Source organism: Psittacula echo, assembly GCF_963264785.1.
Source record: "Psittacula echo genome assembly, chromosome: 1".
NCBI lineage: Eukaryota > Metazoa > Chordata > Aves > Psittaciformes > Psittacidae > Psittacula > Psittacula echo.
This window is the reverse complement of record NC_137735.1, coordinates 115,987,335-116,014,595: the sequence shown is the minus strand read 5'-3', so window position 1 is coordinate 116,014,595 and position 27,261 is coordinate 115,987,335. Positions and strand designations below refer to the sequence as shown.

General features: G+C 40.5%; 1 protein-coding gene across 1 annotated transcript; it reads left to right on the top strand.

Moving 5' to 3' along the window:
• The first annotated feature begins 4,592 nt into the window (after positions 1 to 4,592).
• On the top strand, positions 4,593 to 21,825 carry METAP2 (methionyl aminopeptidase 2). Its single transcript, XM_080638927.1, has 11 exons — positions 4,593 to 4,876; positions 5,717 to 5,818; positions 9,051 to 9,116; positions 9,459 to 9,561; positions 14,057 to 14,218; positions 15,939 to 16,120; positions 16,205 to 16,299; positions 16,386 to 16,482; positions 16,975 to 17,078; positions 19,568 to 19,683; positions 21,028 to 21,825. Exons 1-11 carry the CDS (start codon positions 4,696 to 4,698, stop codon positions 21,278 to 21,280), a joined length of 1,461 nt encoding a protein of 486 aa, XP_080495053.1. The 5' UTR covers positions 4,593 to 4,695; the 3' UTR covers positions 21,281 to 21,825.
• Positions 21,826 to 27,261: the final 5,436 nt, after the last annotated feature.

Here is a 27,261-nt window from a genome sequence, read left to right as displayed (position 1 = left end):
TTTCACAGCATGAATCTATTCAAGTGAACTGAAAAGCACTTGCTTTGTCCCAGTCTAAATGCTCAAACAGCAGTCTGTGCTTCTCAATGACTTTCAGCAGCAAGAGAGATGAAATTTGCTTCTTTCTAGAAGCACTCATTGCATCCTTCGAAAACCTGTCCTCCAAAGGACACAGATGTTGTGACACTAGCTGATAAGAGCCAGTATGTTTGGTTTATGGCTGACAGGCTGTAATCTAACTAATGTTTGGCAAAAAAAAAAAGAAATTGCTAAGAGTGTGGAAAGAAGTTCACAGTGAATAGGGTTAAATGTGGATTTTTTGGCTGCTTTTGTCACCTCCAACTTTGATTTAGCTACTTCATCTAGATTTTAAATAACATCTTAAAGAAGGTTTCAGAATGAGGGAAGCCTTTACCCTGCTCATGTTAGTGCAGATACTTTTAGATTACAGCTATCATTCCCATAGTAAACGGTATGGGTGTTGATGGCTGAGGAAGTACAAGTGTCCTCTGTTCTCAGCAATTGGTGAGGGGAAATATCTCTTCTTCTAGAGTTCATAAGACATATTTGCTCTCATGCAAGAAACATTTTCTTTGTCTACATCCAGACTTTAGGCCTGATATTCTAGTCATAGAAATTGTCCTATTGACTTCAGTGGATTTTTAGAGCTGAGTACGGGCTATGAGATTTAGCCCTAAGCTAGGAAAAAAAAGAGTATTAAAGTGTCATAAACACACAAACAATGGCATCAGTCCCAGAAATAAAACCAGAAACAAATATAATATCCCTCTGATCAACTTGGGACTGATACACACCACTTACTCCCTAGTCATCCTTGCTCCCCCTCTTTCCAGGATAAAACTGCAGCTGTCAGAAACAGCTCCTCCACTCTCTTCCATGCCATTTCTGGACACATACAGCTTGAAAAGAAAACAGAAAACATAACATAGCCTGAAAAAAATCTTTTCCCAAAGATCATAACTTCTTATGCTAGAAACACAGTGCAATGGGATCTGTCTCCTTGGAAAAAAAGAAGAGGTGAGTCTCTGTGTGAAGAGTTTTAAGTCCTGCTGCTAGTTACCATGTTTTGGACTGCATTCAACCCTTCCCTTAACTCCTCAGCCACTGCCTGCCTTTGTCTGGGAGACTGCTTAGGAAATAGAAATAATCACTGTGAGAAAACAAAAAAACATAGTATTACTCTCCAGCTAAAAATGATATTCACATGTCTCTTCTGGCCTATGGCCTGTCTGATACTGTCTTCTTATCATGGTGCCTAGTATAGCATGAAATTGAAAAACCTAGCATTCATTAATATAATGTGTATTAAGTGCTAGGAACAGCTGACTGGCAATAACAGAAGAAGGACAAAAAGATCTGAGCTGGTAAGGGCATGCTAAAAGATGTGACTCTCTTTCTGTTTCTAAAAGACCAGATACTCTTAAAGGCAGGTGGCTGGGGAACGTGAAATCCAGATGTCAGGCTGCTGATGTTACTGTTTGCTTTGTTAATACAGTCAGTCCAGCATTTTACTCCCACTTTTTTTTTCACAGAGCATTCCTATTTTTGCATCTTAATTACCACACTATTATCCTGTTAGATATCTGTACTCTCTTATATTGAGCATAAAGCGAATTCCACATCTAGAAGGAGTGTAACCTGGAAGGTGCTTAACTTTGCTCCATCCAATGTGCCGTCTTCCCTGCAAAACTAATGAACACCTTACATAATGCTTCTGGGTTCAGCTAACAGCACCTCAAACTGCAGAGACACATTGTTAATCCTGCCTCTTCTACCTCACTGCTGGTTTTCTTTTTACTCTGCTAGGTTTCATACATACTCTTTGTTAAGTGAAGTGTGACCCCCATCCACAATTTTCTTTACAGCCTACTTTTTTAAGGAAAGGAGGCTTATGCAAATGTTCAATTTCAGCCGTATTTGGCAGAATAGCACACTCAGAGATAATTATGCCTGAACACACTTTGTGAAAATACGCAGCTGGGTATACGACAGAGGCCCAAGGAAGTATCCTCACCTGAAAAGAGACAGGCCAAACTCCGCTGAACTGTGTGGCAGCAGTCAGCTGGCCAACTGCACACATTATTAATACAGTACAAGCCATCTCTCTCTCTCCCCATTGGGGTATCACAGTGATCACAAATGTTGCTGGAGTCATTCTGGGGAAGAAAGAAACAACCCTCTGAGAAAAATGGCTTCATTAATTCAGCTGATTACAGAAATATTTGTTCTGCTTGTTGCCCTTTTTCCTCTGATGCCCTTATTTCTCATGTCTGCAGTCTCTGCACCACATGTATTCTTACCTGCCTTATTTTTCCTTTATCTATTTCTGGTCAGTATTTCTCCTTCCATATCCCCTTGAGGTTCTGTAGACTTTATGCCCTCCTTTATCTATGACTTCAGTTCTAGAGTCAACAAAATCCATAGCCTGGCAACTTGTCTGTTTTGGCACACAGCAGAGCAAAACGACCAGGAGCACAAGCTTGTAACTCTGTTCTTCAATCTGTCAAAGGCACCAAATATAGTGAGGGGTAAGAACAGGCTGGTATATGAGAGGCTAATGGATTAAAATCAAACACAGAAGTAGAAACACTGCTATAGAATCTCTTGAGACCATTACAGTGCCCAGCTCCAATAAATGCGCAACAAAATGATCGAAGATGACTCAAAACGGAGAATTCAGGGAATACGCTCCCTGATGGATTGTCATCCCTGCCCCTGCCAATCACAGAAAAAATCCAAACCAAATAGATTTGTATATTCCTCTTCCACCTAATTAGAAAACTGGAATGGAAAGGAATAAAGAAAAAGTGTCCCAGGCAACGTTAATGCACATACCTTTGTGTCATTCATTCTCAGTATGAGAACAGCTATTTCTCCGTGGCTCTCTTCAGTAGCCTCAGACAGTGTCAATTCTGACTGGAGTAAGGGCAACAGAACAGCAGAAAAACAGTTAAAAGAGTTAAACGGCTCACCTGTTCTATTGTGAAAAGTTTATTCTGCTTTACACATAGTAATACGACCCTCCTACAGGTGGTCCAGTAGCATTAATTGACACTAGCATATAAAAAATGTGGTTTAAAGGAGGAATAAGCGGTAATGCTGCAATTCCCAGCTGCTGGGCCATGTCTCACTGCTCTGAACATGCCTTAAGCCCAGAGGAGTCAACTTCCCAGCACTCATCCCACTACCATGAAAGGCACAGCTGGATGTTTCCATGTGCGATTGTTCTTAGAAGCCAAAGCTCTGGAGAACATACCACTGTGACCCCCACACAGAGCAGGATGGAGTTTGTTTGATCAGTACTATAGCATGAGCTTAGTCTTCTGAAGTCATGTGCTTGCTGAGAACTGTCCAAGGGGGCAGAATTTGTACCCCAGTGAGGTACAAGGCATCTTTCCCAAGCAAAGACCTGGCTGCAGAAGCATTTTAAAACACCGCTATGCAGGCTAAGGCCCATTTATAATGAGTGTATATTACAAACTATCATGACACTATATTATACTGTATACTATAAATAAATCTCAGGCAAGAGTTGTTAAAATATGCCAGTAAGGAAGGGGAGGGAAAAAAAGTATTTTTAGCCAGCACGATTATACTAGTAGAAGGCCTGTGAAAAGTGTGAACTTGGTAGAGGAATTTTAAGAATTAAGCTGATTTAATGAACCATTAGTGGACACTGGTAATACTGGTATTTCTCCTTGGTTTTCTAGGTAGTGGTGGAAATGGGACAAGGAAAGCCATTTGCCAGGTATTAGAATCTTTCCTTTTTCGCTCCATGGGACTTGGAAGAAACTCTTTTTTTTTTCTGATATTATTTTCCTTTGGTACAAGTTACCTCTCACAGAACCACAGAATGGTTTGGGTTGGAAGGGACATTAAAGATCATGCAGTTCCAACCCCCCTGCCATGGGCATGTGACTGTTCACTTGTTCAGTGTTTTCAAGCTGTAAAATCTGAAATGGTGTAAGAATTTCATGGCAGCTGTTCCTGTTGGACGAATGTACTTGCTGATGAAGCAAGAGCAAGTCTCTGCCTGCATTTCTGAAACTTCCCTTTGCAATAGCCACCAGCATGCCACCTTACTCCACTAACTCTCTCCAAACTGAAATCCAGCCACGTGGATGCGTTTTGGGTCACCCAAGCAGTTTGAACCCCTCCGATTCTAGCCAGCTGCAACATGCAGGAGACTGAGGAGATCCTTGCACACTCAAGGGCGCACGCTAAAACCCACGCACCCAGAACGCCATGTGGTCACAGCTCTGGGTGTCGGTGGGGACTACAAACAGAAAGCACCGCACGACTGGGTTTAGGACAGAGGCTGACAACAGCGATGGCAGCGGAGAGCAGCGCGCAAGTGACGCGGGGGCAGGTTGCGGAGACAGCAGAGACCACAGCAGAGAGAGACCACAGCCGAGGCGGAGGCCGGGCCCGCGGACAGCCGGTGTGAGACCCGCGAAGAACCGGGCGCACCCGACACCGCCACCGCCGGCAGCCTCCACCAGCTGCCGGGACCCGGCGCGCGTGCGCGCATGAGGGGCGGTGCGCGAGGAGGCCTCCAGGCTTCCCGGCGTGCCCTGCGCCCACCATAGAGCGGAGGGCCGGCTCTGCCGCTCTCTTGCTCTCTCTTTTCCAGCGCACCGCACCGTGTGTGGGAGGCGGCGCGGCCGCGGCGACATGGCGGGCGTGGGGCAGGCGGGTAGTGCCGCCGCCGAGGTGGAGCAGCACCTCAACGGCGAGCTGCCGCCGGAGCCTGAGGACAAGGACGGCGCGGAGGGCGGCGCGGCGGGGCACGGCGCGGAGGATGGTACCAAGAAGAAGCGCAAGAAGAAGAAGAAGGGCAAAGCGGGCCCCGCGGGTAGGGGCCGGGCCGCGCCGGGACCCTCCTCTGACAGGGCTGTTGGGTGGTCTGAGGGGGTTGCAAGCCGGCAGAACGGGCCTTGCACGCGGCAGCGGGTGGCTGTGGGTGGCCAAAGGGTCCTGCCGTGCAGGGCACGGGTGGCGTGATGGGCGCCGCCGTCTCGGCCCGCGGCGACTGTGTGGGCTCCCTGGGCGAGGAGTGGGCTCGCGGGGCCGGGAGGATGCTGCAGCCGTTGCTGCTGCCGTTCAGCATCGAAGGAGCTTGAGTGAGGGAAGTCCTCCCTGCTCCTGTGCATGCAGGAGAAGCTACCCCTTCTCTTCTCACCTCCCATGCCCTGAGGGGGAGAAGGGCGTAAGGCGGCTGCTGTAAAAGTCATCGCGCATGATGGAGTCTCGGTACTCCTCCCTGCCTCTCTTGAGAAGACTGGAGCAAGTCTGGGCAACTAGTGTAGAGGAACTACGGTTTGGGTTTGTTTTAGCATGCTAGCAGTTTGTGATGATCGTGCTGTGCCTTTATAATTAGCTACTTCACGCCCATATTATCTCACAAGAGCACGCGGCTGCGATGGCAGAAGGAGTTTGTTATCCAGGCAGAAAAAAAGTAATCGGAAGCGTCTGGGTAATGTCTGAGTAATGCACAAGTTTCAGTAACAGTACCTGTCACTGTAATGCGCTACAATCTTAGACATTGGATCTGTTTTAAAAATGAAAAAAAAAAAGCATCATATGTTCACGTCTCTATAGGATGACTGCAACATAATAGTTTATAAGTTTTGGGGGCTATTGTTTACTATTATGGAGCTATCCCTTTGCTGTAAGTCATACTTTAATTTTACAGGACAAGAAACAGATAAAGAAGTAGAAGGTGCTCTTGATGACGTAGCAAAACAATTGGATAAGCAAGCATTGGAGGAGAAAGAGAAAGATGATGATGATGAAGGCAAGTGTAACATCTTTTCCCTTGACATTTCCAGTTTCAGCTTCTTCCTAGACTTCTACTTAAACCTTTCACAGATGCCTTTTTTGTGCCTGCATGGGAGAGGCGAGATGCAACTATATATATTTTTCACTGTTTCGGCAACAGTTTAGCTGTCACGCATGCATATGCGTGAAAAATAGTAGGTATAAAAACTTTGTTAAATCTTCTTGTTTTCAAGGATCTTCCTACTGAAGGGAAATGTTTAGTTTAAGGTAAAGTAAGCTATAAATCATCCTCACTCGGGTTACTATGGTCAGTATCAATTTATGTTCCAAATTACTTCTCTTATTCTTGGCTTTGAACAAAATATACAGAGAAGCCTTTAAGGGAACATTTCAATTAATAGAAGGTCTTAGAGTCTTAACCTGTGACTTGAAACTTGTTCATCCATAGTCCTAATTTTTCATTGAAACTGATCTGGGGAGAGATTAATATGTAAGCAAGGCATACACCTTGTGTGTTGCTTGCACTGTGCAGCTGGTGTTCTAAGCAGGTGCTTTGGAAGTGCCCAGAATTGCAGTCTAGGCTGAATGCGTCTTTTCTGTTGTAGCATCAGATTTTGTTTTGATGGATGGTCCTCAGTAGGAATGGACACTTAAGAAAATACATTTATTGTTAGTAATTTAGTTTCCTTCTTGTGAATTAGCATTTAAAGTTGGTTGAGCACCCTAAAGTGTTTCTTATTGTTCTGCTAAGAAGTCTCCTTAGTTGACTATTGCTGGAACTAGTAATTCCAGAATTTAATAAATGAGGTGTAGAATTAAAAACCAAAACAAAACCAAAAAAAAACCCAACCAACCGAATTGTGGTGGGATTGATTTATATATAGCATCCAGTTTTATGCAGTTACTTTCACTGGAAGTATATTCTGATGCTTTATTTCTTTTGTGGTATGTTTCAGGTTATGGAGTTCACATGTAATTAATACAATGTGTGCTTTGCCATCACTGCAGCTGGAGCAAGTGGTATTGAGGAGGAAAGTGAAAACTTATACCATGAAAAGAATTCCTTGAAAGTTATTAGAATAGTTATAGTTCCATCTCAGGAGAAGTAACATTGTTAGTCACAGATCAAGTCATGTGCTCTTTTAACCTTTTTACAGTATTAGCAATTACTATTACAGTATTAGAAAGTATAAAAAAAGTGGTGCTATCGCTGAAATAATAATCTTCCTTTTTTTCCACACATTGGACTTGGATATGTTCTTAGAAAAACAGTGATATTTTTGCAGATAAGTAAAAATTGCTGTAAGTTTGTGGGGTTCTTTTGGTGCAACTGTCTATTCTTGCCTGTATTGGTTCTTACCACTTGCCATCTTAATTGTGTAGTTTCAGAGGTGTTGCTTGAGATACGGTTCTGCTTTAGATTAAAACAATAAAATACCTACACTTCCACACATCTCCCTTTTTTTTTTTTTTTTTTTTTTTTTTTTCCTCCTTGATAAGCATATAACTGAGTGGTTTCAGAGATGAGATTGTGTATACCTTTTGAAATCTGGGAGAGATTAGGAAGGACTCTTCAGGTTTCCATTGCAGTGTTAAAGCATGCTGATAGATAGCTTAATATGTATCAGGTAAAAATGTTAAGTTATTATACAGCTATATCAAAATGGCATAAGGTTGGGCTTCAGTTTTGCAAAGATCTGAAATTGCTGTTCTGGTGCATATTTTTTTTATTAACAGCTAAATAACCTGAAGACAAACAGGGTATTGCTAAAATGCAGTAGTTATATTTCTGGCAGCACAGTTTGCAGCAGTCTTCAAGGACATGAAAGTGTAGGCCCGGCTAGTTTGGCTTGCAGTTGGCAGATTCATGTGCAGTGGTGTATGAAAAATCCATGATAAGCAGATAGTAACAGCAACAACGTTTAAGATATGCTATACCTTTTGTTTTGTGTGTGTGTGTTTAGGCCTAGTGTTAAGAAGAAAAAAAAAAAAAAGAAGGCAAAATATGATTTGGTAAATAAAGTGGAGTCACTTCTAACTCATTTCTTGATGAATGGTTTGAGCACAGTTCAAGGTCAAGAGAAATGTGGCAAGGTTACCACATTTTAAAGAATTTTATATGCATTACCAGGGATTTTTGGCTGCCTGTGGAATATGGATTGATGGAGAGTCTGGTAGGCTGGACTATGTTGTAGTTACAAAGTACTTGTGATTTTTTTTTATTTTTTTAAAATTTATTTATTTACTTTTTTTACAATGATTTAAATAAAGATACTTAATGTCAGAATGAGCTGTGCTGGGGCAGCGATGAGACATTCCTGAAATTTGCCCCAACTGCAGGATTACAGCATTCACCATGGCATAAAAATACAGATGACACTGACCATCATGAGAGACTTGAAATCTAGTGATTGGAACAACTGGTCAGTGTTATGGTTAGTTTTGGTTTTATATAAATGAGGAAATACAAGTGTCTGTATAAATTCATTCAAAATGGTAGTGCTTTGACTGGATTCCAAAAGTTCTTTCAGTATTACTTTGTGCTTCAGATAAAAATGAATGTTGTAAATGTAGATGTCTGGTATTTATCCATTTTGAAATTAATTTGTGTTTAGGTCCATAAGGTTTAATTAAATGGTATCACATTAGATAAATACTTCATTGTTTATAAAGCATTAGATGTAGCCAAATGTGAAATCCGCAGTGTTATTGTTAACTCTCAGATATGATGGTAACATGGTGTGGATGATTCTTGCTGTGTTCTGTGAATGCGTCTGCTGGTGCCTCCCACCTGCAGTGTTTTTGCTCAGTGCTGGTTGTGACTTTCCCTGTTATCTCCAGATAAAACTTATCCTGACCTAAGTGCTGTCATCTTTACTTGTTTGGGTTTTTTATCTTTCCAGATACATTATCTTTCCAGATAGCTAAAGCATCAGAAGATGGGTTTGAAGCCGTAGTTCCTAGCTTTTTGCTAGCTGTTGTCTAACAGTTCTCTCTCACACCCTCCTTCAACCTCAGGCATCTTGTTGAATTGAGAAGAATTTGAAGTAGGACTTTCTGAAAACTCTTCCCTGAGCTGCTTTTTTTTTCTGTTTGGTGTTATGTTTAAGTCGTCAACTTTAGAAAGTATTTTCTTAGGTCTGTGTTTGGTATAGGAACTGAAAATCCAGATGGTTTTGTGTTTCATTCAGAATTCTTTGGTTCTTTAAGGTTATTTTATGTTTACTCGAGCACTTTCTTTCCTGTAGATGGAGATGGTGAAGGAGATGGAGCAACAGGGAAAAAGAAGAAGAAGAAGAAGAAGAAGAAAGGACGTAGGTATCATGCACAAAAATAAAGACAGATTGCATGAATATTTGGTATAAGCATGTGTAAGTGCTGTTCTTGGCAGTTGAAACAAATTCTGGGGTGCAGTTTGGGTTTGTAGGCTATGTCTAGCAGAGTGCTCTTCTTTCTTATATGCCTGAATGCCACCTTGAGCATTGGCCAAATAAAAGTTAAACAAGAGCATCATGGTACGATGTTGTCTTCATAGAAGCCCAAATTCTAGAAGGGGATCATAAATAACTTGTGTGGTTTAACTTTTATGGTTGAAAAAAGGTACTTAGTATTTTCAGTGTACCATATGTAAAACTTTCTTAAATTATACTCAACAGCTAAGGTGCAGACAGATCCACCTTCTATTCCAATATGTGATCTATTTCCCAGCAACGTATTCCCGAAGGGAGAAGAATGTGAATACCCATCAACACAAGATGGGTGAGTGTTTTAAGCTTAAAAAATAAATGCTGTCATTTGGATGTGCTGAATTGTGAAACTGTTAATGTACAACTAAATGGACAAAGTGAATTATGTGCTTTTTTTCCTTTCTTTTTAAATATTTTTTTAACTGGATTGTTTAAAAGCTTAATGAATAGAAGTCTTCAGGCCAGAAATGTTCCCCCTTCCGTACTCTTTTAATTAAGGTATGGCCTGCATGAGCAGAATTGATATGAAGCAGGGGACCAACAGGATTTCAATAGACAGGTTGTAAGGAAAATATAGTCTGAATTAGAAGTGAGAGGTTTAAAATTTAGGGAGATGAGACACTGTTATGCAGCAGTTTTAGGGGCATGTAGGAGTCAACTTCTTGTTATTTTCATCAGTATTTTGGTAGAGACATGTCCATCTCAGACTGAGACAGTTAAATTTAAAAGCCTAAGTGGTATATTCTGCACATTGCTTTTCTCTGTTTGTATGAATATTTAGTTACTATAACCTAAACTGTTTTTTATAATTCATACTGATGTGGGAATAATGTGCAATTTTAGTAAACTAGCAACAGCTTCTAGTGGTTTACTGGATCAGAGATCTGCATCCTTATGTTTTCATGGGGTGCTGCTATTTCCTTATGCTTTGTTAGGAATTGGGATATACCAGCTTGACCAAGTTTCCTGATTTTTATTCCAACATGAAGTGTTGTGGAATGTCATGCTTGGCAGGGAGCAGACCAGGACATGGAATTAGCTTGAACTGCATGAATATATAAATGAAAAAAAACCAAAACAAATTTTACTGAAAACTTCTCAGGAAATTTTGAATCTAAACTCTGAAAACATAGTATAAACCAAAAGGAGTAGCGGGACTAGATAAATAATTACATTCCTAAAAGCATTGTTTAGTTTTCAGTGATGCTTTTTCCAGAATCAAATTACATCAGAACATTTATTGGCTGATGAAAGTCAATCCCTGTTTGTCATAGTGTAAGCAACATAGTTAAGAGTCTAATATGTCCTATAAATTGTATTCAGATATTCACAGCTAGCATGGTTTCATCTTTATGAGATTAAAATTTGGGTTTGAAGCGGCCTTTTTTTTTAGTGACTTCAGTTTGATCACAAGGTGTGCTTGTATTTATAAATGGCTGCCTTGTTTGTATGTGCAGTATTAGCATGCTAATGAAGGATTTTCACAGGGTAGGCCTCACAGGCTGATCCAGGAGTGATTCCTTCATTAAGGCTTAAGTGTTCATGTGTGCATATGCCGTGGTCAAAGGGACGCAATTTAAGCAATCCGGGAAATTAGATTATACACGTTTTAAGCATGTGCCTAGTTTATTAACAAATAACACACTATTTTTACATCTATTGTGTATCCAGCTATTGAAGTTTAAGTGTCTTGCTCTGGGTTTGCTACTATTCATTTGAAAAGAAAAAAAAAAAAAAGAAAACAGACAAGCAAACTGAAGTAAGAGGGGTGTGGGGGGTTAGAAACAACCAACCAACCAGTCCACCTTTTCTAGTAGGACTTAAGTGGGACATCTTTCCTGTGCTAAGAGTCTTCTGGCATGGAGGAATATACTCTTCTAAGGAACCTGAAATAGTTTCTTTATATAATTTGCTTAGGCAAATATATGCCTGGTTTTCTTCCTAATTTAAATATTTAAATCTTCTGATGCTACTTTAGCATTTCCTAGCATAAGTAGTTACTTGAATTAGTAGCTGATCTGAATGCCAGGATACTTCCTATTCCGAATAATAGTTTCATTTGACGTATCGGTGAAGTGTTTTTGTGCTTCTGCTTACTTATGCTGAGGTCAGTAGGGGTTTGTCTTCTTTTTTTTTTTAAAGAGTTGCACTTCTGTTCTTAACTCTTGCTGTCACATGCTTTCTAACATTGCCTGTTATCAACGTAAAATTGTGTATTTTGTGCAGGAAGTTGAATTAGAAGTGGGTATAATTCCATTTTCAGGGCAAAAAATAGCAGAGAATCAGTTCTATAAAAAACAGACTAACAGGTTTGGTATTTTTATATCTCAATTATTGAGTTTTATTGGAAGGCTTGCATTTTTTGTTGAAGACTCTTGAATTTGAGATGATGTGATGAGAAGGGTGGAAAAGCTATAGGCAATATTTTATGATATACCAATTTTGTTAAAATGGGATTAAGGCATTCTTGTCCCTGCCTGCTTGTTTCTGCCCACATGCAATAATCTGGGGAATTGTTTTCTGGAATTCCTGTGTTTGATCACTAAAATCTGGTTTACAGCACAATCCTAAAAAGGTTTGTTCTGGTGGAAACTGAGGGCTGTGAACTGGACTGAAAAAGGTAGGAATAAATGGCTTGGAGGAAGACGTGAACTTCTTAAGCTGGTATGTGGTAGCCAGCATATTAGTTAAAATATATCCTTGGGAAGGCTTGTTAGCTGTTGCACCTGTGGGAGGACATGATGTTTGGCGAGACATTTGTCTCACTCATCCATTGTTTTCTTAGGCCCCAGCAGGAGTTCTTGTCACCTCCTTTCATGAGCACCTGGGTGGCAGTGGTGCTGCTTTGGCAGCAAAGTGCCTTGGGTCTGATGCAGTATTTTTAAGCGTAGAGGTTATTTTGTCCCTCAGTTGTCTTGCATGGAGTGACTATATGCTGAAATACAGAAGTATAGAGTGAGGACGGCTTCCTGCCAGTTTGCTGGAGTTCGCACTTAAGACTGTGACTGACGGCAGAGCAGCTGCCCAGACTCTGTCACCAGCTCTTGTTACCAGAGGGTGTTCCCTGCTGGAATCCAGAACAGTCTGAAAGGATCCTTGAGTCTCTTCCCCTGCTGTTTTTCTGCAGTACACCTTTTCCATCTTCTTGTGCCATGACTGCTGTGCTGGCAGTAATCCAGTTTCCAAGTACAGGAAAATGCTCAGGTATTGTAACCTGCTATTTTTTGGTGGAATTTTCCAGTGTTAAGGCATATTCTATGAGTAGCATGTGTGATGCTTGCTATTGGAGCAAGAAGACGGCTCAGGAAAGTAAGCATGGGATTTCTCCTTTGCACTGCTGTTACTTTATCTGAAAAGAAGCAGAAGTTCAAGGGAAAAGGGTCTCAAGGTATTTGGTTCCTCTGGTCATGCTGAGAAAAAATTTATAGAATAGCCTGTTATCCTCCTTTATCTTTTCAGCTCTGCTTTAGGGTTGAAGGCCTCTATACTTTCAAAATGCACCAAAATTGCAGGCATAGTCTCTTGGCTCACTCATACCTGGTTTTGGCTGTGAAGGAAACTCTTTGAGTTGAGCCAAATTACATATATATGAAACAGGTAAGTAGCTCACCTGTGGATTTGGAAAAGTAATCCTTTAACTCTACATTCTCAGTTGTTTGCTTAGAATCAGCTCACATAAAGGTAAAAATTTCTGAATGTGCAGACTTTGTTCAGCATCCTCTGTCCATCTTGGCCATCATCCCTTTACTTTTATGATCCACCTGCCAGGATGTACAGCCGTGTGTTATTCTTAGTAGTGTTTGTCCTGCAGAGCATGTGTGGAGTTCTTAGAGATACTGCTAAGTGTTGGGTTTTTTCCATTGTTATGGGGCTTCAGCTTCACCATTTAAAGAGTATCTCTAAGAGTAGTCTTTAAGTTCTGACAGTTGCTGGAGTGCTTGAATTACTTTTTTGTTTATTTGTTTTCTTGGAACCTTTGTTGTATGGCTTCTTGCACAAAAATAAGAAAAAGAAAATATACTCAAAACTGGTGTTATATTTGGTGTTGTATCTTCCAAGGAACCAAAATGAGTGCTACTGTCCTGGAACAAATGTTAATTCACCATCCAGCAAATTTAGAAATTAACTTCCTGGCATGTCATAGTTACTGTCCACTGAGTTAGCTATTATTGCCTAAATACTCTGAGGGCGAGTCAAGGTAATACTAGAACTGCAAGCTTTTAAATTGTAAAGGAGCTTGTTGTGTCTTGTGTCGGTGACAATTTCTGGGCCAAGCAGCTACTCCGCAGTGCTGAGATTCTTCTCCATACAGGAGGAGCACTGTCTGTATGAGTAAGGCTATGCAAAAACGTATGGTTTTTGCATGAGGAGAGCATGTTGCAGTGATTTGCTGTGCTAAACTCAAGGTAGCATTGCAGGCACTGAAAAGTATTATGCATCCTTCAAGCACGCTGCTTCTCTGGGCTTTTGGGAGGGTTGGGAGGTAAGGCTTTTGAAGACGTAAAGGGAATAGTATAGTTCATGGTCTAATCCAGTTTAATTTCTATGTATACATGATTTATTTTTATTTTTCTGCAATGTTTTTCACAGGTCTCAGTCTGTGGTAAATTATTTTTTCCCTTCTTTTACAGGCTTCCCTTATTCTGAAAGTTTTATAAATAAGGATCTTTTCTGTTGCACAGGGGGATGTAGACCTGGCTGGTTAATAAACACTGCAGGCTTTAGACAGAACTTGTAATGACTACTGTGATTATAGTAACTTTTCATGACACACTTTTATTTTGAAGGCGAACTGCTGCTTGGAGAATAACTAGTGAAGAGAAGAAAGCTCTAGACCAAGCCAGCGAGGAAATCTGGAATGATTTTCGGGAGGCTGCGGAGGCACACAGACAAGTGAGGAAATATGTTATGAGCTGGATAAAACCTGGAATGACAATGATAGAAATCTGGTGAGGACACAGATCTTCTCGAAGACCTCTGCTGTAGTTTTTTCTTCATTTCCAGAGGGGCAGGGGTTTGGTCTCAGTTTTGTGTGCTTAATTCATTGTGTCACAAGTGTTGGATATTTCTATCTGAAACACCCAACCAATATCACCAATAATTTCCTTAAAGTTTTCTCTTATAACATACTCCTGACTTTACAGGGCCTGGGATCATACTGAATTTCAAGCTAAGCTTTCAGTTATGCTCGCTTATTTTGAGCATACGCTTGATCTGTAATACTCAGTGCCTTGGCTACTCTTGCACACTCTGCAGTGCTCTAGAGAAGTAGCAGTAGCACTAGTAAACATCCTGGCTCTTGCGAGAATTGTCAGGACAATGCTCTCTGGATGAGTGATGCAGGTGCAGCCTGTGCCTGGGGGTGGGCAAAGAGGCTTAAAAATGGTATGGCTGTGTACTCAGTCTGGGACCAGAAGATTTTTGTATATATTTAGTTTTCACTAACTGATGTTTCTGGAGAAACACAGTGTTTCTTTGTGTTACCCTCAGTTTATGAGAAATAACACAGCAAATAGATTAAAATAAACATGAGTTAAGGTAAAGTTTAAAGAAATAATTAACCTGGACTGATTCTCTTGATTCTTCCAACTGTTCTTCTTTTACATCCTTTAGTTTGTCTAGAGTAAATGTCTACTGTCCAAGTACTGCACTGGTCCAGGACAGTTTAGCTTCCAGCATCAGGTGTTTTCAGTCTGATATGACTGAGGACTCTGCAGACTAGAGTTAGGATCGTAAGAGAGCTGATTCCCAGGGTAACTGTGTGAGGATAATGGGAAGAAGTAATATACCATCAAGGAAAGCAGAAGAAAGACAACTGCCTTAATAATCACTAGTGTAGCTGAAACAAACCTGTCATATTGAATTATACAGTTTGACTGTTACAGTTATAAGCAATAATTTTCTCAAAACCTGACTTTTCTTCCTAAAGTACCTCAGGCTATGGAGACTTGCCTATTAAAAGACACTCTCTTCTTTTCCCAGATTGCTCTGAGCGAACAGCTTTCTTAAATAAACCAGAGTGTGGTGTGCTGGTGAGAGCTGCAGTTTACAGCATTCACTGCCACTATGGGAGTGTGTGCCACTGGACATGTATCTGTAGCTTGCCAGTAGCTAACAGCTTGAGAGTAGACAAAAATCAAGAACAAAACCTAATCTCATAAGGTTTTATTTTATCACAGTTATCACTTAAAAACAGAAATTAAAAACAAAAAATATTACTGTCCTCCTTTAATTGGAATTTTTTTTTAATATAGAGAGGCATATATTACTGCCTTTCCCTGTCCCTTAAATCCCAGTAATTGTAAAGAATCCATTGAATTTCCCTTAACTTCAGTTGTGTAACCTCTGCTGCTCAGGAAGAATGGGTTAAATGTAGCTTGTAGAGGATGGATATTTTAAATTTAGAGTAAAAACACTGGTGAAGTACAGAGTTTTGCTCAAGAAGGGGTAGAAGAAACAGCACAAAGAACTGAAGATTGTTGTGTTGTATTTATCTCATAAAGTCTAAGTCTCAGTTATCATACAAGTAGTTTAAGATTTCACATTAAAACATTCGCCTGCGTATTTTTTCTGAGGTTTTGTTCTTGCATTGATTTATTTGATGTCATCATAAGAAATATTAATAAAACTGTTATGTTCCTTTTTCCTTCTCTCTGTTCTGCCTTTTAGTGAAAAACTAGAAGACTGCTCGCGTAAGCTGATAAAGGAAAATGGTTTAAATGCAGGTCTTGCATTTCCTACTGGGTGCTCTCTGAATAATTGCGCTGCCCACTACACTCCCAATGCTGGCGACCCGACAGTCCTGCAGTATGATGATATTTGCAAAATTGATTTTGGAACACATATTAGTGGTTAGTTTTCATTTATGAATTAAAGCTATGAGAATATTCTTCAGAGCAAAGGCTGTGACGCTGATTAACTTCTGCTCATTTCAGGTCGTATTATTGACTGTGCCTTTACAGTCACATTCAATCCAAAATATGACAGACTATTAGAAGCTGTAAAGGATGCCACAAATACTGGAATAAAGGTATGAGCATTATGCAAGTCATTTACCAAGTCTTTTACAGTAAACTCTGCATTTATTTTCCATTTATATTTGCACTTTGTTTTCAGTGTGCTGGAATAGATGTACGCCTCTGTGATGTGGGGGAGGCCATACAAGAAGTTATGGAGTCTTATGAGGTTGAAATTGATGGCAAAACATACCAAGGCAAGTTCTTTTCTGTATATAAGGATAGTTGTTCTTAGAGTATGTGTACATGTACAAATTGGAAAGACCTCTATAGAAGCAGAATATGTGTCTTGCATAAATACATGTTTCTGGCTGGCTTTAAATATTCCTCTGGTGAAATATTCTTGGCCTATCCTTCCCAACTATTTTATAGTCAACAATAAGATGATGGCTAAACAACTGTTTTAAAATGTACAAATAAACTGATACCTGCTGTTTGGTTTTATTAATAAACTTTTTCCTACTGTTGGAGTTGCTAGTCCTAAATAACAAGGTTTTGATACAGCATACAAAACTAACTTGTATTTTGGCTGGAATTTGTATGAGATGCATGGATAGTTTTGTGTTTAGCTCCTCTGCAGTATAATGAGTCACTAGTGTACAGTCAGTATGGGCTAACAAACCGAATTGCCTTAAAAGTTTAAGCATTTGTTAGGAAATTGCCAGTAATATTGATGTTTTCTTCAAAAGTGAAACCAATTCGGAATTTGAATGGACACTCAATTGGGCCATATAGGATACATGCTGGAAAAACAGTGCCCATTGTGAAAGGAGGAGAAGCCACAAGAATGGAGGTAAATGGAGTTCTTAAATCTTTAAATTTCCCCAACTGTCGCTGAATATTTCCTGTGCACTCCTAATGTGTAGTATGTGTGATCCTAGCGGATAATAGACACAGAGGAAAAACTTTGCTGTACTTTGTAGTGTTCTTTTAGAGGAGCGATCACTCTTACTGTGAGTAGCTTCTCCGTTTAGCCCTGTAGTGTTTTGCTATCTAGAGCTTTCTAAAATTGAAGCATTGAAACTCTGCTATTTAAAAAACAAACCACCAAACAACAAATAGACTGTTGAAATTAAAATGGCCTTAGAGATGCTTAAAATCTTGCATATTTGTTTCTCAATGCAAATACATTTCTTAAATGCAGCATTGGAATGTCGCACTTCAGAACAGGGAAAAGGACAGGAACTCAGATTTTGGGGTAACCTTGAGGGACACAGTTTTCCTGAAAGGTGTTTCAACTTGCCAGTCATTCACACTTTCCTTGTTTGGTCACTCTGTAATTAAAAAAAACCCCAACAACCAAACACCACCACCTGCCCCCCCAAACCCAAAACAATTTTCTCCTGCTCAGGTAATTCTTGAGAAGTATCTCTAGTGTAGTAGCTTTGGATGACTTCTTGCAAGTATGGTTAGATGTAATATCTATCTTGAAAAGCTTCCATTGCAATTTTGCTTTGCAGATACAGGATAATTAAGCATATTTGTAGTTAATGTGAGAGGCTAGGTGAAAGATGTTGTTTGGATGGCATTTTGGAGCAGGGGAAGAGAAATCACTGTACATGATGTGACAAACTGCAAATCGAAGAGATAGCATTAAAATATATAACCTGAGATTTAGCCACGATTTTGCTGTAAGCTTGTGTTCTAACAAGATAAGAAGGCCAATTTAAAAGATTGGTAATGAGATAAGAAGCTTTTAATTTCGTTCTAAGCCTGATCACTGATCAGCAGTGATCACTTGTAAGCCTATCAGAGTAACTTAGACTTGTAAGATCTGAATAGGGATAGGTGTGGTCTGGACAGGACTGTTTCTTGAGGTAGGCTCACTCTCATCACCCAAAACTTGTATCATAATTGTTGGTCACCTTAATGATATGAGCAAAAAGATAAAGTTTTCATTATCCTCTTACCCATAGGAGTGTGCAGTGGGATTAAGGAGTGCTGGAAAAGGAAGGTAGAAAAAACTTGTGTGCCCTTCTTGTTTCAGCTTAGTGAATGGTTAGGTCTTGTATATCATCCATCATCAGTATATTACTAGTACGAAATTTGTGTTCTCTAAGCAAATCATATTTAAAGATTTCAGAGCTTTGATTTTGTTGTAATTGAATATCCAGACACTGGGGAGAAGAACTTTTTTAATTCCTTCAGCTTCTGTAGGTTACTTGGGACACGATCCTGCATCACTAAAGACATTGTGGTTTGCCAGTGAAGAATGTGGAGCATAGCCAGGCTCTTACTGTGCTGTGCTAATTATAGTATCAAACTGCAATCCAGTCAGTGTTTTGTGACTGAGAGAAATACAGTCTCTGATGATTCTCAGTCTGAAAAAGGGGGTGTAAAGTGCAATTTCTATTTTTTTTTTTTTGTGACATTGCTGGGTGGTGGTGGTGGGGTGTGGCTTTGCATTTTGTCTTTTCTAAATGAAATTGGTTGAATATTATGGGGAATCTTTAGGAGTTTTTCTCAAATTTGAAGCCATCATTACTGCTTTTCACGTGGCTTCTTCTTTTTGGGCTGTGACTTTCAAAGTAGCTTAATAAACTGAAAAATCCAGCTTCTGCTGCCTGTTAATGTTTGATGCTCTACCTAAGTCCTTCTCACGATTGTGCCATTAAGGATATGTGAATGCACTTGGCAGAAATAAGTTTATATAATGGCTTTTTGGCATGGTCTTGGCTAGAATTTTGATAATGCCCTTGTAGATATAGCTCACCTTCATTTCTTGGAGAATTAATCTTCTGGAGTGGAAGTGAGCAGGTTAAGGGTTTATGCTAGCAGCTGTAACCAGAAAATTCTTGCAGAAATTGGGCAGAAAGTTCTTCAGTGCCGTAAGTCTCTGTAATCAACATCTGTTTGCTGTGACTAAACTATACATTTCCTAGGACTTCTACCTGAGTAGCAAAGGAAAATTACTTCCAGTTAGTAAATATTTTGCAGCAGACTGTAGTTTCCTGGCTATGTTAGGTGTATTGTGTTTGACAATGTTTTAACTGCAGTGCCTTTAAGAAACTGTGACTAGAAATGTGATTATATTTATGTCTTGAAATGGATTAAATGGTACTAACATAAACAGCTGATGATTTGGAGATGTCTTGAACCTCACTGTGTGAAATCTCCATATTGAATTTTTCTCTGCTTTGGTTTGGTGATTGAATCTGTTCATATTCAATTACTTGTATTCAGAAGCTGTTATACTGATACGGTTGTATCAGAATGGCCCAATGTTACTTACTTTCGTATTGCAACATGTTACCTGTTGGGTTTTTTTTTTTTCTCTCTTAGGAAGGTGAAGTATATGCTATAGAAACCTTTGGTAGCACAGGAAAAGGCGTTGTTCATGACGATATGGAGTGCTCCCATTATATGAAGAACTTTGATGTTGGGCATGTGCCAATAAGGTTGGAGGTTTTTGCTATATTCTACTAGAGTGACCACTCTCTTAGGGGTCAGATTTGATACAATGCAGGTTCTTCATTGATTAATAAGGCTGTCAGAGGACTCAAAGGGTGATGTTAGCAATGCTCTTGTTATGAAATACAGAATCATAGAATGGTTTGGGTTGGAAAGGACCTTAAGATCATCTAGTTCCAGCCCCCCTGCCATGGGCACGGGTGCTTCATACTAGACCATGTTATCCAAGGCTCTCTCCAGCCTGGCCTTGAACACTGCCAGGGATGGAGAGCATTCACCACTTATTTGGGCACCCTGTTCCAGTGCCTCACTACCCTCACAGTGAAGAACTTCTTCCTTATGTCTAACCTGAACTTCCCCTGTTTTAGTTTGAAACCATTCCCCCTTGTCATATCACTACAGTCCCTGATGAAAAGTCCCTCTCTGGCATCCTTGTAGGCCCCTTTGTGTTCTAATTGGAATAATTCCATATTGTTATAGATTTACAAAGAATCTGGAAATTGAGAGAATATATTATGCCTTCAGAAATCTAGATTGTTTTTTAACAATCTTCCCATCATTGGTAAATTTTATGAATAATAATAATAATACATAGGTAATGTTTGTATATTAGTCTATATATTAAATGTATAGATTTTTAAATCAACATCTGTATCATGGTTGTGTGCCACAATCTTTTGTCTTAGTGCTGGTCCCAGAATATATCAGGCTATTCATGTAACCTGTTTTGTTTGTAAGGATTTTTTTTGTGGGTTTTAAATTCTTGGTTTAGTGCATTGCTGCTTATGTTTGGAAATAAGTTTACTTCTTAGCAGGTGTCTAAATCTCTAATCTTTATATATTGCAAGAAGCATAAATAAAAAGCTTAACGAGTATTTGACTTCAGCAGTAAACCTTCAGTGTTTTCAATCACCAGGCTTATGCCTAAATCAGTTCAGATTAAGTGCTCTGTATCAGGAAGAATTCTGGTTTTCTTTATGAAATTAATAGGCCTTTTATTGTTTAAGAGAATAATTCCTGTCACTACATTTAGTTTTGCTTGTGTAGTTAGGTGCAGATATGTTCACATTTACCTTCCCCTGTTTGTAATGGATGGCCAAGTTGTTTGGCAGGATTCAGGTTTGTTTTGAAGGATATCTCTTTGCAGGAGGAAAATGCACTTTCTTTTGTGAATGGAATACCTGATAGGTGTATATAGATATCCCATGACTGGGTACTCTTAAAATACCTTGAAATCTAACTCTTTTCTTAATTAGTGTGTTGTGTTTCTGCAGAAAATGCTTACTGGTGATAGCTCTTCCTTCTCAAACATGTTCTCCTCTTTTCTTCAGGCTTCCAAGAGCAAAACACTTGCTAAACGTTATCAATGAAAACTTTGGTACTCTTGCCTTCTGCCGCAGATGGCTTGACCGTCTGGGGGAGAGTAAATACCTAATGGCGTTGAAGAACCTATGCGACTTGGGAATAGTGGATCCGTATCCTCCCCTATGTGACATCAAAGGCTCGTACACAGCACAGTTTGAGCATACTATACTGCTGCGCCCAACGTGCAAGGAGGTTGTCAGCAGAGGAGATGACTACTAACCTCAAAGCCACCTCAGCACCTTTATACTCTAGGCTTTGTTGGAACATACTATACCAGAATTAATTTGCAACATATTGTCTGTTTTAACAGTGGACTGATGTAATACTTTCCGTATTTGGAAAGGAAGGAATTTAATCAAAGGCAAGTCTTCTAATGTAACTAACCAAGGAAAAAGCTTTCAGGCCTTTAGAAATATTTCAAAAGTTACTTATTTTTTCTGTTCAGGGAAACATGTGCTATAAGGTTCAGTTTTTAGTTTGGAATGAGTTATACATTTTGTTTTGAACATTTATGAGAAAAGATGCTTTTCAAATATTTATATTACCATATTCCTACTTGAATGCTTTGAATGACTACACCTGATTTCTGCGCCCAAGTCCTCTATGATATTGCCTTTTGAACTTCCTGGAATACATTTTGTAAAAAATAAAGACAAATTTTCAGATCTAAAAAAAAAAAATATATATACTTTTTAGAAGTCTGGTTACGATTCTGGTCAGGAGTCTGCTGGGAAACTGCTCTATTAAATATTTTACAAACTTGATTTGCCATTTCTTGTCTTGATACAGGACCTGTCTTACCCTAAGTATGAAAGTTTGCCTTTCAGTGCTTGTTTAAACAGTTGGTCAGTGCTGGGATACAGGGCAAGAAGTTGTCAACTCTTTCCTGAGCAGAATGTGGCAACATCAGCAGAGATGTGTGGTACGATCTGGTTTTGAGTGTGCCAGTCTTTGGTTTAGACATCAGCTGTGTTAGAACATGTCAAACATATTTGGTGGTCTCTGTTGCTGTTACCAGCAACAGGCAACTTTGGGCTGGTCAATGTGAATATTTGTCTCTATCCCTACTTATTCTTGCTGTTGATATGCCCTCCTGCATAGAGTGAAATTTTCCTTCATGTGATTCCCAGTCTCCTTAAAGTTCACATTCAACTGGACAAGTTGTGGGCACAAGAAAAACATTAATTTATTTTGGAGTGTTAAAAGTTGTTCCATACAGGCAAACTAACCTGGAGTATCTGATGTTTTCTTGGTGTGAAAGGTCATTCATTATCTGCCTTCCTGCTGCAGTGAACCTGACTGTTGAATCTCATTTTGTTAAAGGTAAATTGAATCCCATGGCTCTTCGGACCTGTTTGCAGTATGTCTTCCTTTGCTGTATATTTACCTCATGACTTGCCTATTAACATTTTACATAGTTATTAGTAACAAAAATGCCAGTTTCTTCAGTAGGACAGCAACAGTGCCTTAAATGTAACTGCTTAGGAAACAGAGACACTTCACCTGCTCCTCTATAGTGACAGCTTGTGTTTATGTATAGAGGAGTTCATATTAATTTAGAAATATCAATTCTTTCCCTCTCTGTCTTTGCATAAAAGCTGCCTTTTTGTCATTTAAAACCCAACTATGTGAGCCACAGTTCAGAGGGGAGTGGTGTCATGTACTGCTTGCAGTTTTAAAATAAGAGACACTGGTGGTTTTGTTCCTCTGATTGTAAGTATTGTTTAAACTAAGTACTGCTTAAACTTGTAGAAATGGCTGAAATGGGATACTGAAATGTGTATTTCTGTTGCTGTTTGGGAGTCTTGGCATCCCAGCAATGTATTTTCAGTAATATGCGCAGCTGTGTGGGCATATGTGTCTTGGCTTCCAAACAAACAGTAGTTGGTGTATACACTTCTACATGGCAGAGTGAAAACTGGCATTTGAAGTGGATATGTGGTGTAGAGAGTTGCTGGGTACATCAGCTGCTGCTGGTTTTATTGATGCTAACAGGACTGTACTGCTGGTGCACTTTTGGACTTGATAGGAGCAGGTTCTGGCAGAATGTGTGGTTTCCCACTCATTGCTTGTTTTTGTAACAAGCCTGGTTGTGACAAGTTCTGCTAGAGACAAGTAACACAAGTCTGCTTCAGCTCTTAGCCCCTCATCTGCTAATTCCAGACTTTTCTCTCTAAAGAGATGGTCATCTAGCAGCTCAGTAGTGCTTGATGCTGTTCCTACAGCTTAAGGCTTTTTAATCTTCACTGATAGGTTACTTCAAGAGCAATCAGTATTACAGATCAGTAGTTTGTTTTCCTTTGTTCATCATTTACCTGAACATAATGGGAAGATCCAGGCTGGCAGAGCTGCTTTGGACTATGCACTATTCTTTTAACTTCTCACTGGCTGTTAATTCCCAGTGGAAGTTGATAATCACACGTAACAAGTTGCAGAGGAAATACCTCAGAAAAACACTTGCAGAACATGATGATTATTTGTTGTCATTAGTTTCAATTGGATTTGTTTGGATACAGCTTCCTGTGCTGCTTGCTGACTGTCCTGCACCTACACCTGTTAGTATAGAAGGCAAGCCTTATGTCTGCTTTTGCATTGAAAAAATAAAATCCAGTTTGCCAGAGACTTTTGATCCAGATGTTAAAATCTGTCTTCTTCAAATACCCAGAAGCTGGGGATATCTTGTTTCTTGACTATGTGCAGCACCAGAAATGGTAAGTTTTTGTAGAGTATGTTTATTGGAGGTGCCAGAGAGCTCAGAACTGACTTTGCAGGGGTTTTAATTCATGCAGACCTTGAGAGATGTGTATCGTTTGAGAACAGAGAATGGACAGCTTGACCTCCTGTAATCTGTCCTTAAATGAAGGTATGGCCTAAGATTTTCCTAACCAGGAGACTAATTTTAGACTTTCCTTGGAGCTCCGCACCTCACATTTTGGCTTAAAACTCAGTGTTTCAGAATGGTTTGTGTTAGAAAGGGCCTTAAAGATCATCTACTTCCAACCCCCTTGCCACGGGCAGGGGCACCTTCTGCTTAGACCAGGCTGCTCCAAGCCCCATCCAACCTGGCCCTGAGCACTGCCAGGGACAGGGTAGCCACAGCTTCTCTGGGCAACCTGTGCCAGTGCCTCACCACCCTCATAGTGAAGAATATCTCATCTAAACCTACCCTCTTTCAGTTTAAAACCATTCTGCCTTGTCCTATCACTACATGCCCTTGTAAAAAGTCCCTCCCACCTTACAAGTAGTATCAGGGTTCTCACTTTCTAGTGGCAGATTGTATTCAAAATTGAAATAAACTTGGCACTAGGTAGCACCTGTAAGATGTATCCCATGGGCCAAGCTCTTCTTCACACTGAAACATTTCAGACTCTTGAAATAATGAACCACTTCTAGCACTTGGCTACTTCAAAGCTGCTGTCAGCCACCTGGCTTGCAAGGGAGCATGATGTGATGTGTAAACATGACTGGAACTTACTCGTTTCATTTTTACAGGTGCTCTTGGGAGAAAAGGAACTTTGCCAGGTCCCACTTATTTAAAATATATGTATCTGTTTATTTTCGACAGGAAGGAAGACAGGCGTTAGGCTTTTTATAGTTAATAATTTGCTGGGATTTTGCACTTCCATGGAATGTCGAGTACCAACAAATTGGAACACCAACCAGCTGTCCATAAACAAAGGCAGGCAGTGTATTTTCTGAAGCCATTCACAAAATAATGTGTTTGCCAAATGGTTCATGGAGGTGTGTTTGCAGATAAAGGCCATACAACTTGAAAAAAAGCATAGCAGGCTTTAAAGCAGGATGTTATTTTTATATGAATTATATAGAGAATGGGCTTTTTCCTGCAAGGATTCAGAGGCAGTTCTGTTTTCATAATTTGGAATGTTTTGAGTAACTTTTATAATAAAAAATTAGGTACCTGTGTTATGACAGCCACCCAACTCTTATAACTAAGGTTGAAAGTCATCTACATTTTAGCTCTGCTTTGCTTTTATACTGGTGCTGACGGTTCTTTTACAGTGCTCAAAAAACCCCAAAACTGCATAGACTGGTCAGCAGTTAAGAGTAACCCTTTGCCCAGTTGTTTTTGAGGGTTAGATGTATGCTTCTCCAGCTTTTGAAATTACTGGAAAGAGCTGCATAGAAGCCTTATTTCCCATTAGATAAAAGTGAAAACACAATCCCACTGCATGCTGTCTGAATGCACTTCCCTATTACCAGAAAATAGTTATTTTTCAGTTTAAGGTGATGTGTGATGTGTCAGTGCACTCTAGGCAAGTTTGCAGCTGACACAAACCTAGGCAGTGTCTGATGCACCTCTTGCTGCACCCAAGGGAGCGGGATAGGCTGGGAAACTCCACATCCTGCACCTGAGCAGGAATAACCCTGGGCACCCTCACAGGCTAGGAAGCAGCTCTCCATAGAAGGGCCTGGGGGACAACCTTGCCATGAGCCAGCAACACTGCTTTGGGCAGAGTATCCCAGATGGAGGGATACTTCCCTCTCCTCAGCCCTGGTGAGAGACAGACTTGCTGGGGTGAGGTGACCAAAGAGCCAGGAAGATGAACAGGCCTGGAGCACCTGACCTGTGAGGAGAGGCTGAGCAAAGTGGTAGTGTTCAGCCTGGAAAGGGGAAGTTCAAGGTAGACTTTAACCTTGTATTTGTACACCTGATGGGAGGAGTAAAGAAGACAGAGACAGGTGCCCAGTGTCAGGACAAGAGGAAACTGGCACAAACTGAAACACAGGAGGTTCCATTCAGGCAGAAGAAGCAGCTGGTTTTACTGTGAGGATGGTCTAGCAGTGACACAGGCTGTCAGCAGAGGTTGTGGTGTCCCCACCCTTGGTGCTATTGGAGACTTGACTGCCCACAACCCTGAGCAACCTGTTCTGGCTGACCCTGTTCAACTCTGCAATCTCCAAAGGCCCCTTCCACTGTCAGCCACTGTGTGCACTCTTTCCAAATGTACTTGGTACCGACTGATGACAGCAGTGCTGCTTCCTTTGTCTATCCAGGGAAGCAGCCCAGCCACTCCCCTGAAGGGCTGAGGAAGGGAGTCAGCAAGTGACCTTACAAATGCATGTAAAACTAATTACTGGTAATGTTTCTATCATCTTGTGTGATGCTCTGTGTGCATGTGTGCACTGTGGCTGCCAAATTACTAGTCACAGCATTGCCATGTGTGTGAGGTGGTCCTGAATCTGTCATTAAAAATAATTGCTACAGAATTGCTTTACAAAGTTCCTGCAAGCACTGATTGCTTGTGCAGTGAGAGAAAATTCAGCAAGGATGAACTCCACTTAACCAGGCAGCAGATATCTGAGCTGGAGACAGCTTTTCACAAGGTGGAAATGGAGTTGCACCAACAACCTTAACCTGGTTTTCTGAATGTAGATTAAAATTACGGTGGAGAGTGGATGCCTTCACAGGATTAGTCTTTCATGCGAGTAACTTAGCTACCAGACCAGCTTCCTCCTGATAAAGGAGGGAGCTCTGAACTTATCAGGTGGGTTTGCCCACCTTATCTCTTACGATAAAACAGACCACCAAGCTACACCCCTGTTGCTGATTACAGGTGCTGAGCTGCTGCATTCTTGGCTTTACTGCTCTGCTGAGTTCCTGCAAGTGAATTGTGGAACCTTGGCTCCAGAGCAGCTGCTGCTAGAACGGGAGGGTGGCCTTTGACCAAATAGCAAGGCCTACAGCAGTGTACAGGCATTTCTGAAGATTCTGTCACTAGCCACTTCCTTGGTTCCAGTAGAGCTCTATTTTAAATACTTACTTGAGTGAAGCAAGACAGAACTTAAGCACATACTCACACTATGCTTAAGCCTTACTCTAGATATGTCTAGATGCTCTAGCACAGAGCTGGCTACATGAACCGGTGAATTTAAAGAACCAAAGCAGCTGCAGACAAGCACAGCTGAATTAGCCCACCCTTATGGTGGAATGCAGTAATTATCTCTATACTTGCCCTGCCTGGACCAGGACCAGAACTCTCAGTCTGAGGGTTCCTTTCTCTTCCCTCCTCTTTTTCTACCCAGGAGAGCACCAATAGGAAGAAGCAGAATGTGCTTTTGCAAAGCTAATACTGTTTTTTACAGAAAGCCTTGAGACTTGGCAATGCTTACTGCAGCGAAAACAAGTGCAGGGGAACAGCGCTCAGCACAGCCTAGGCAATCCTTCCAGAAAACATGGC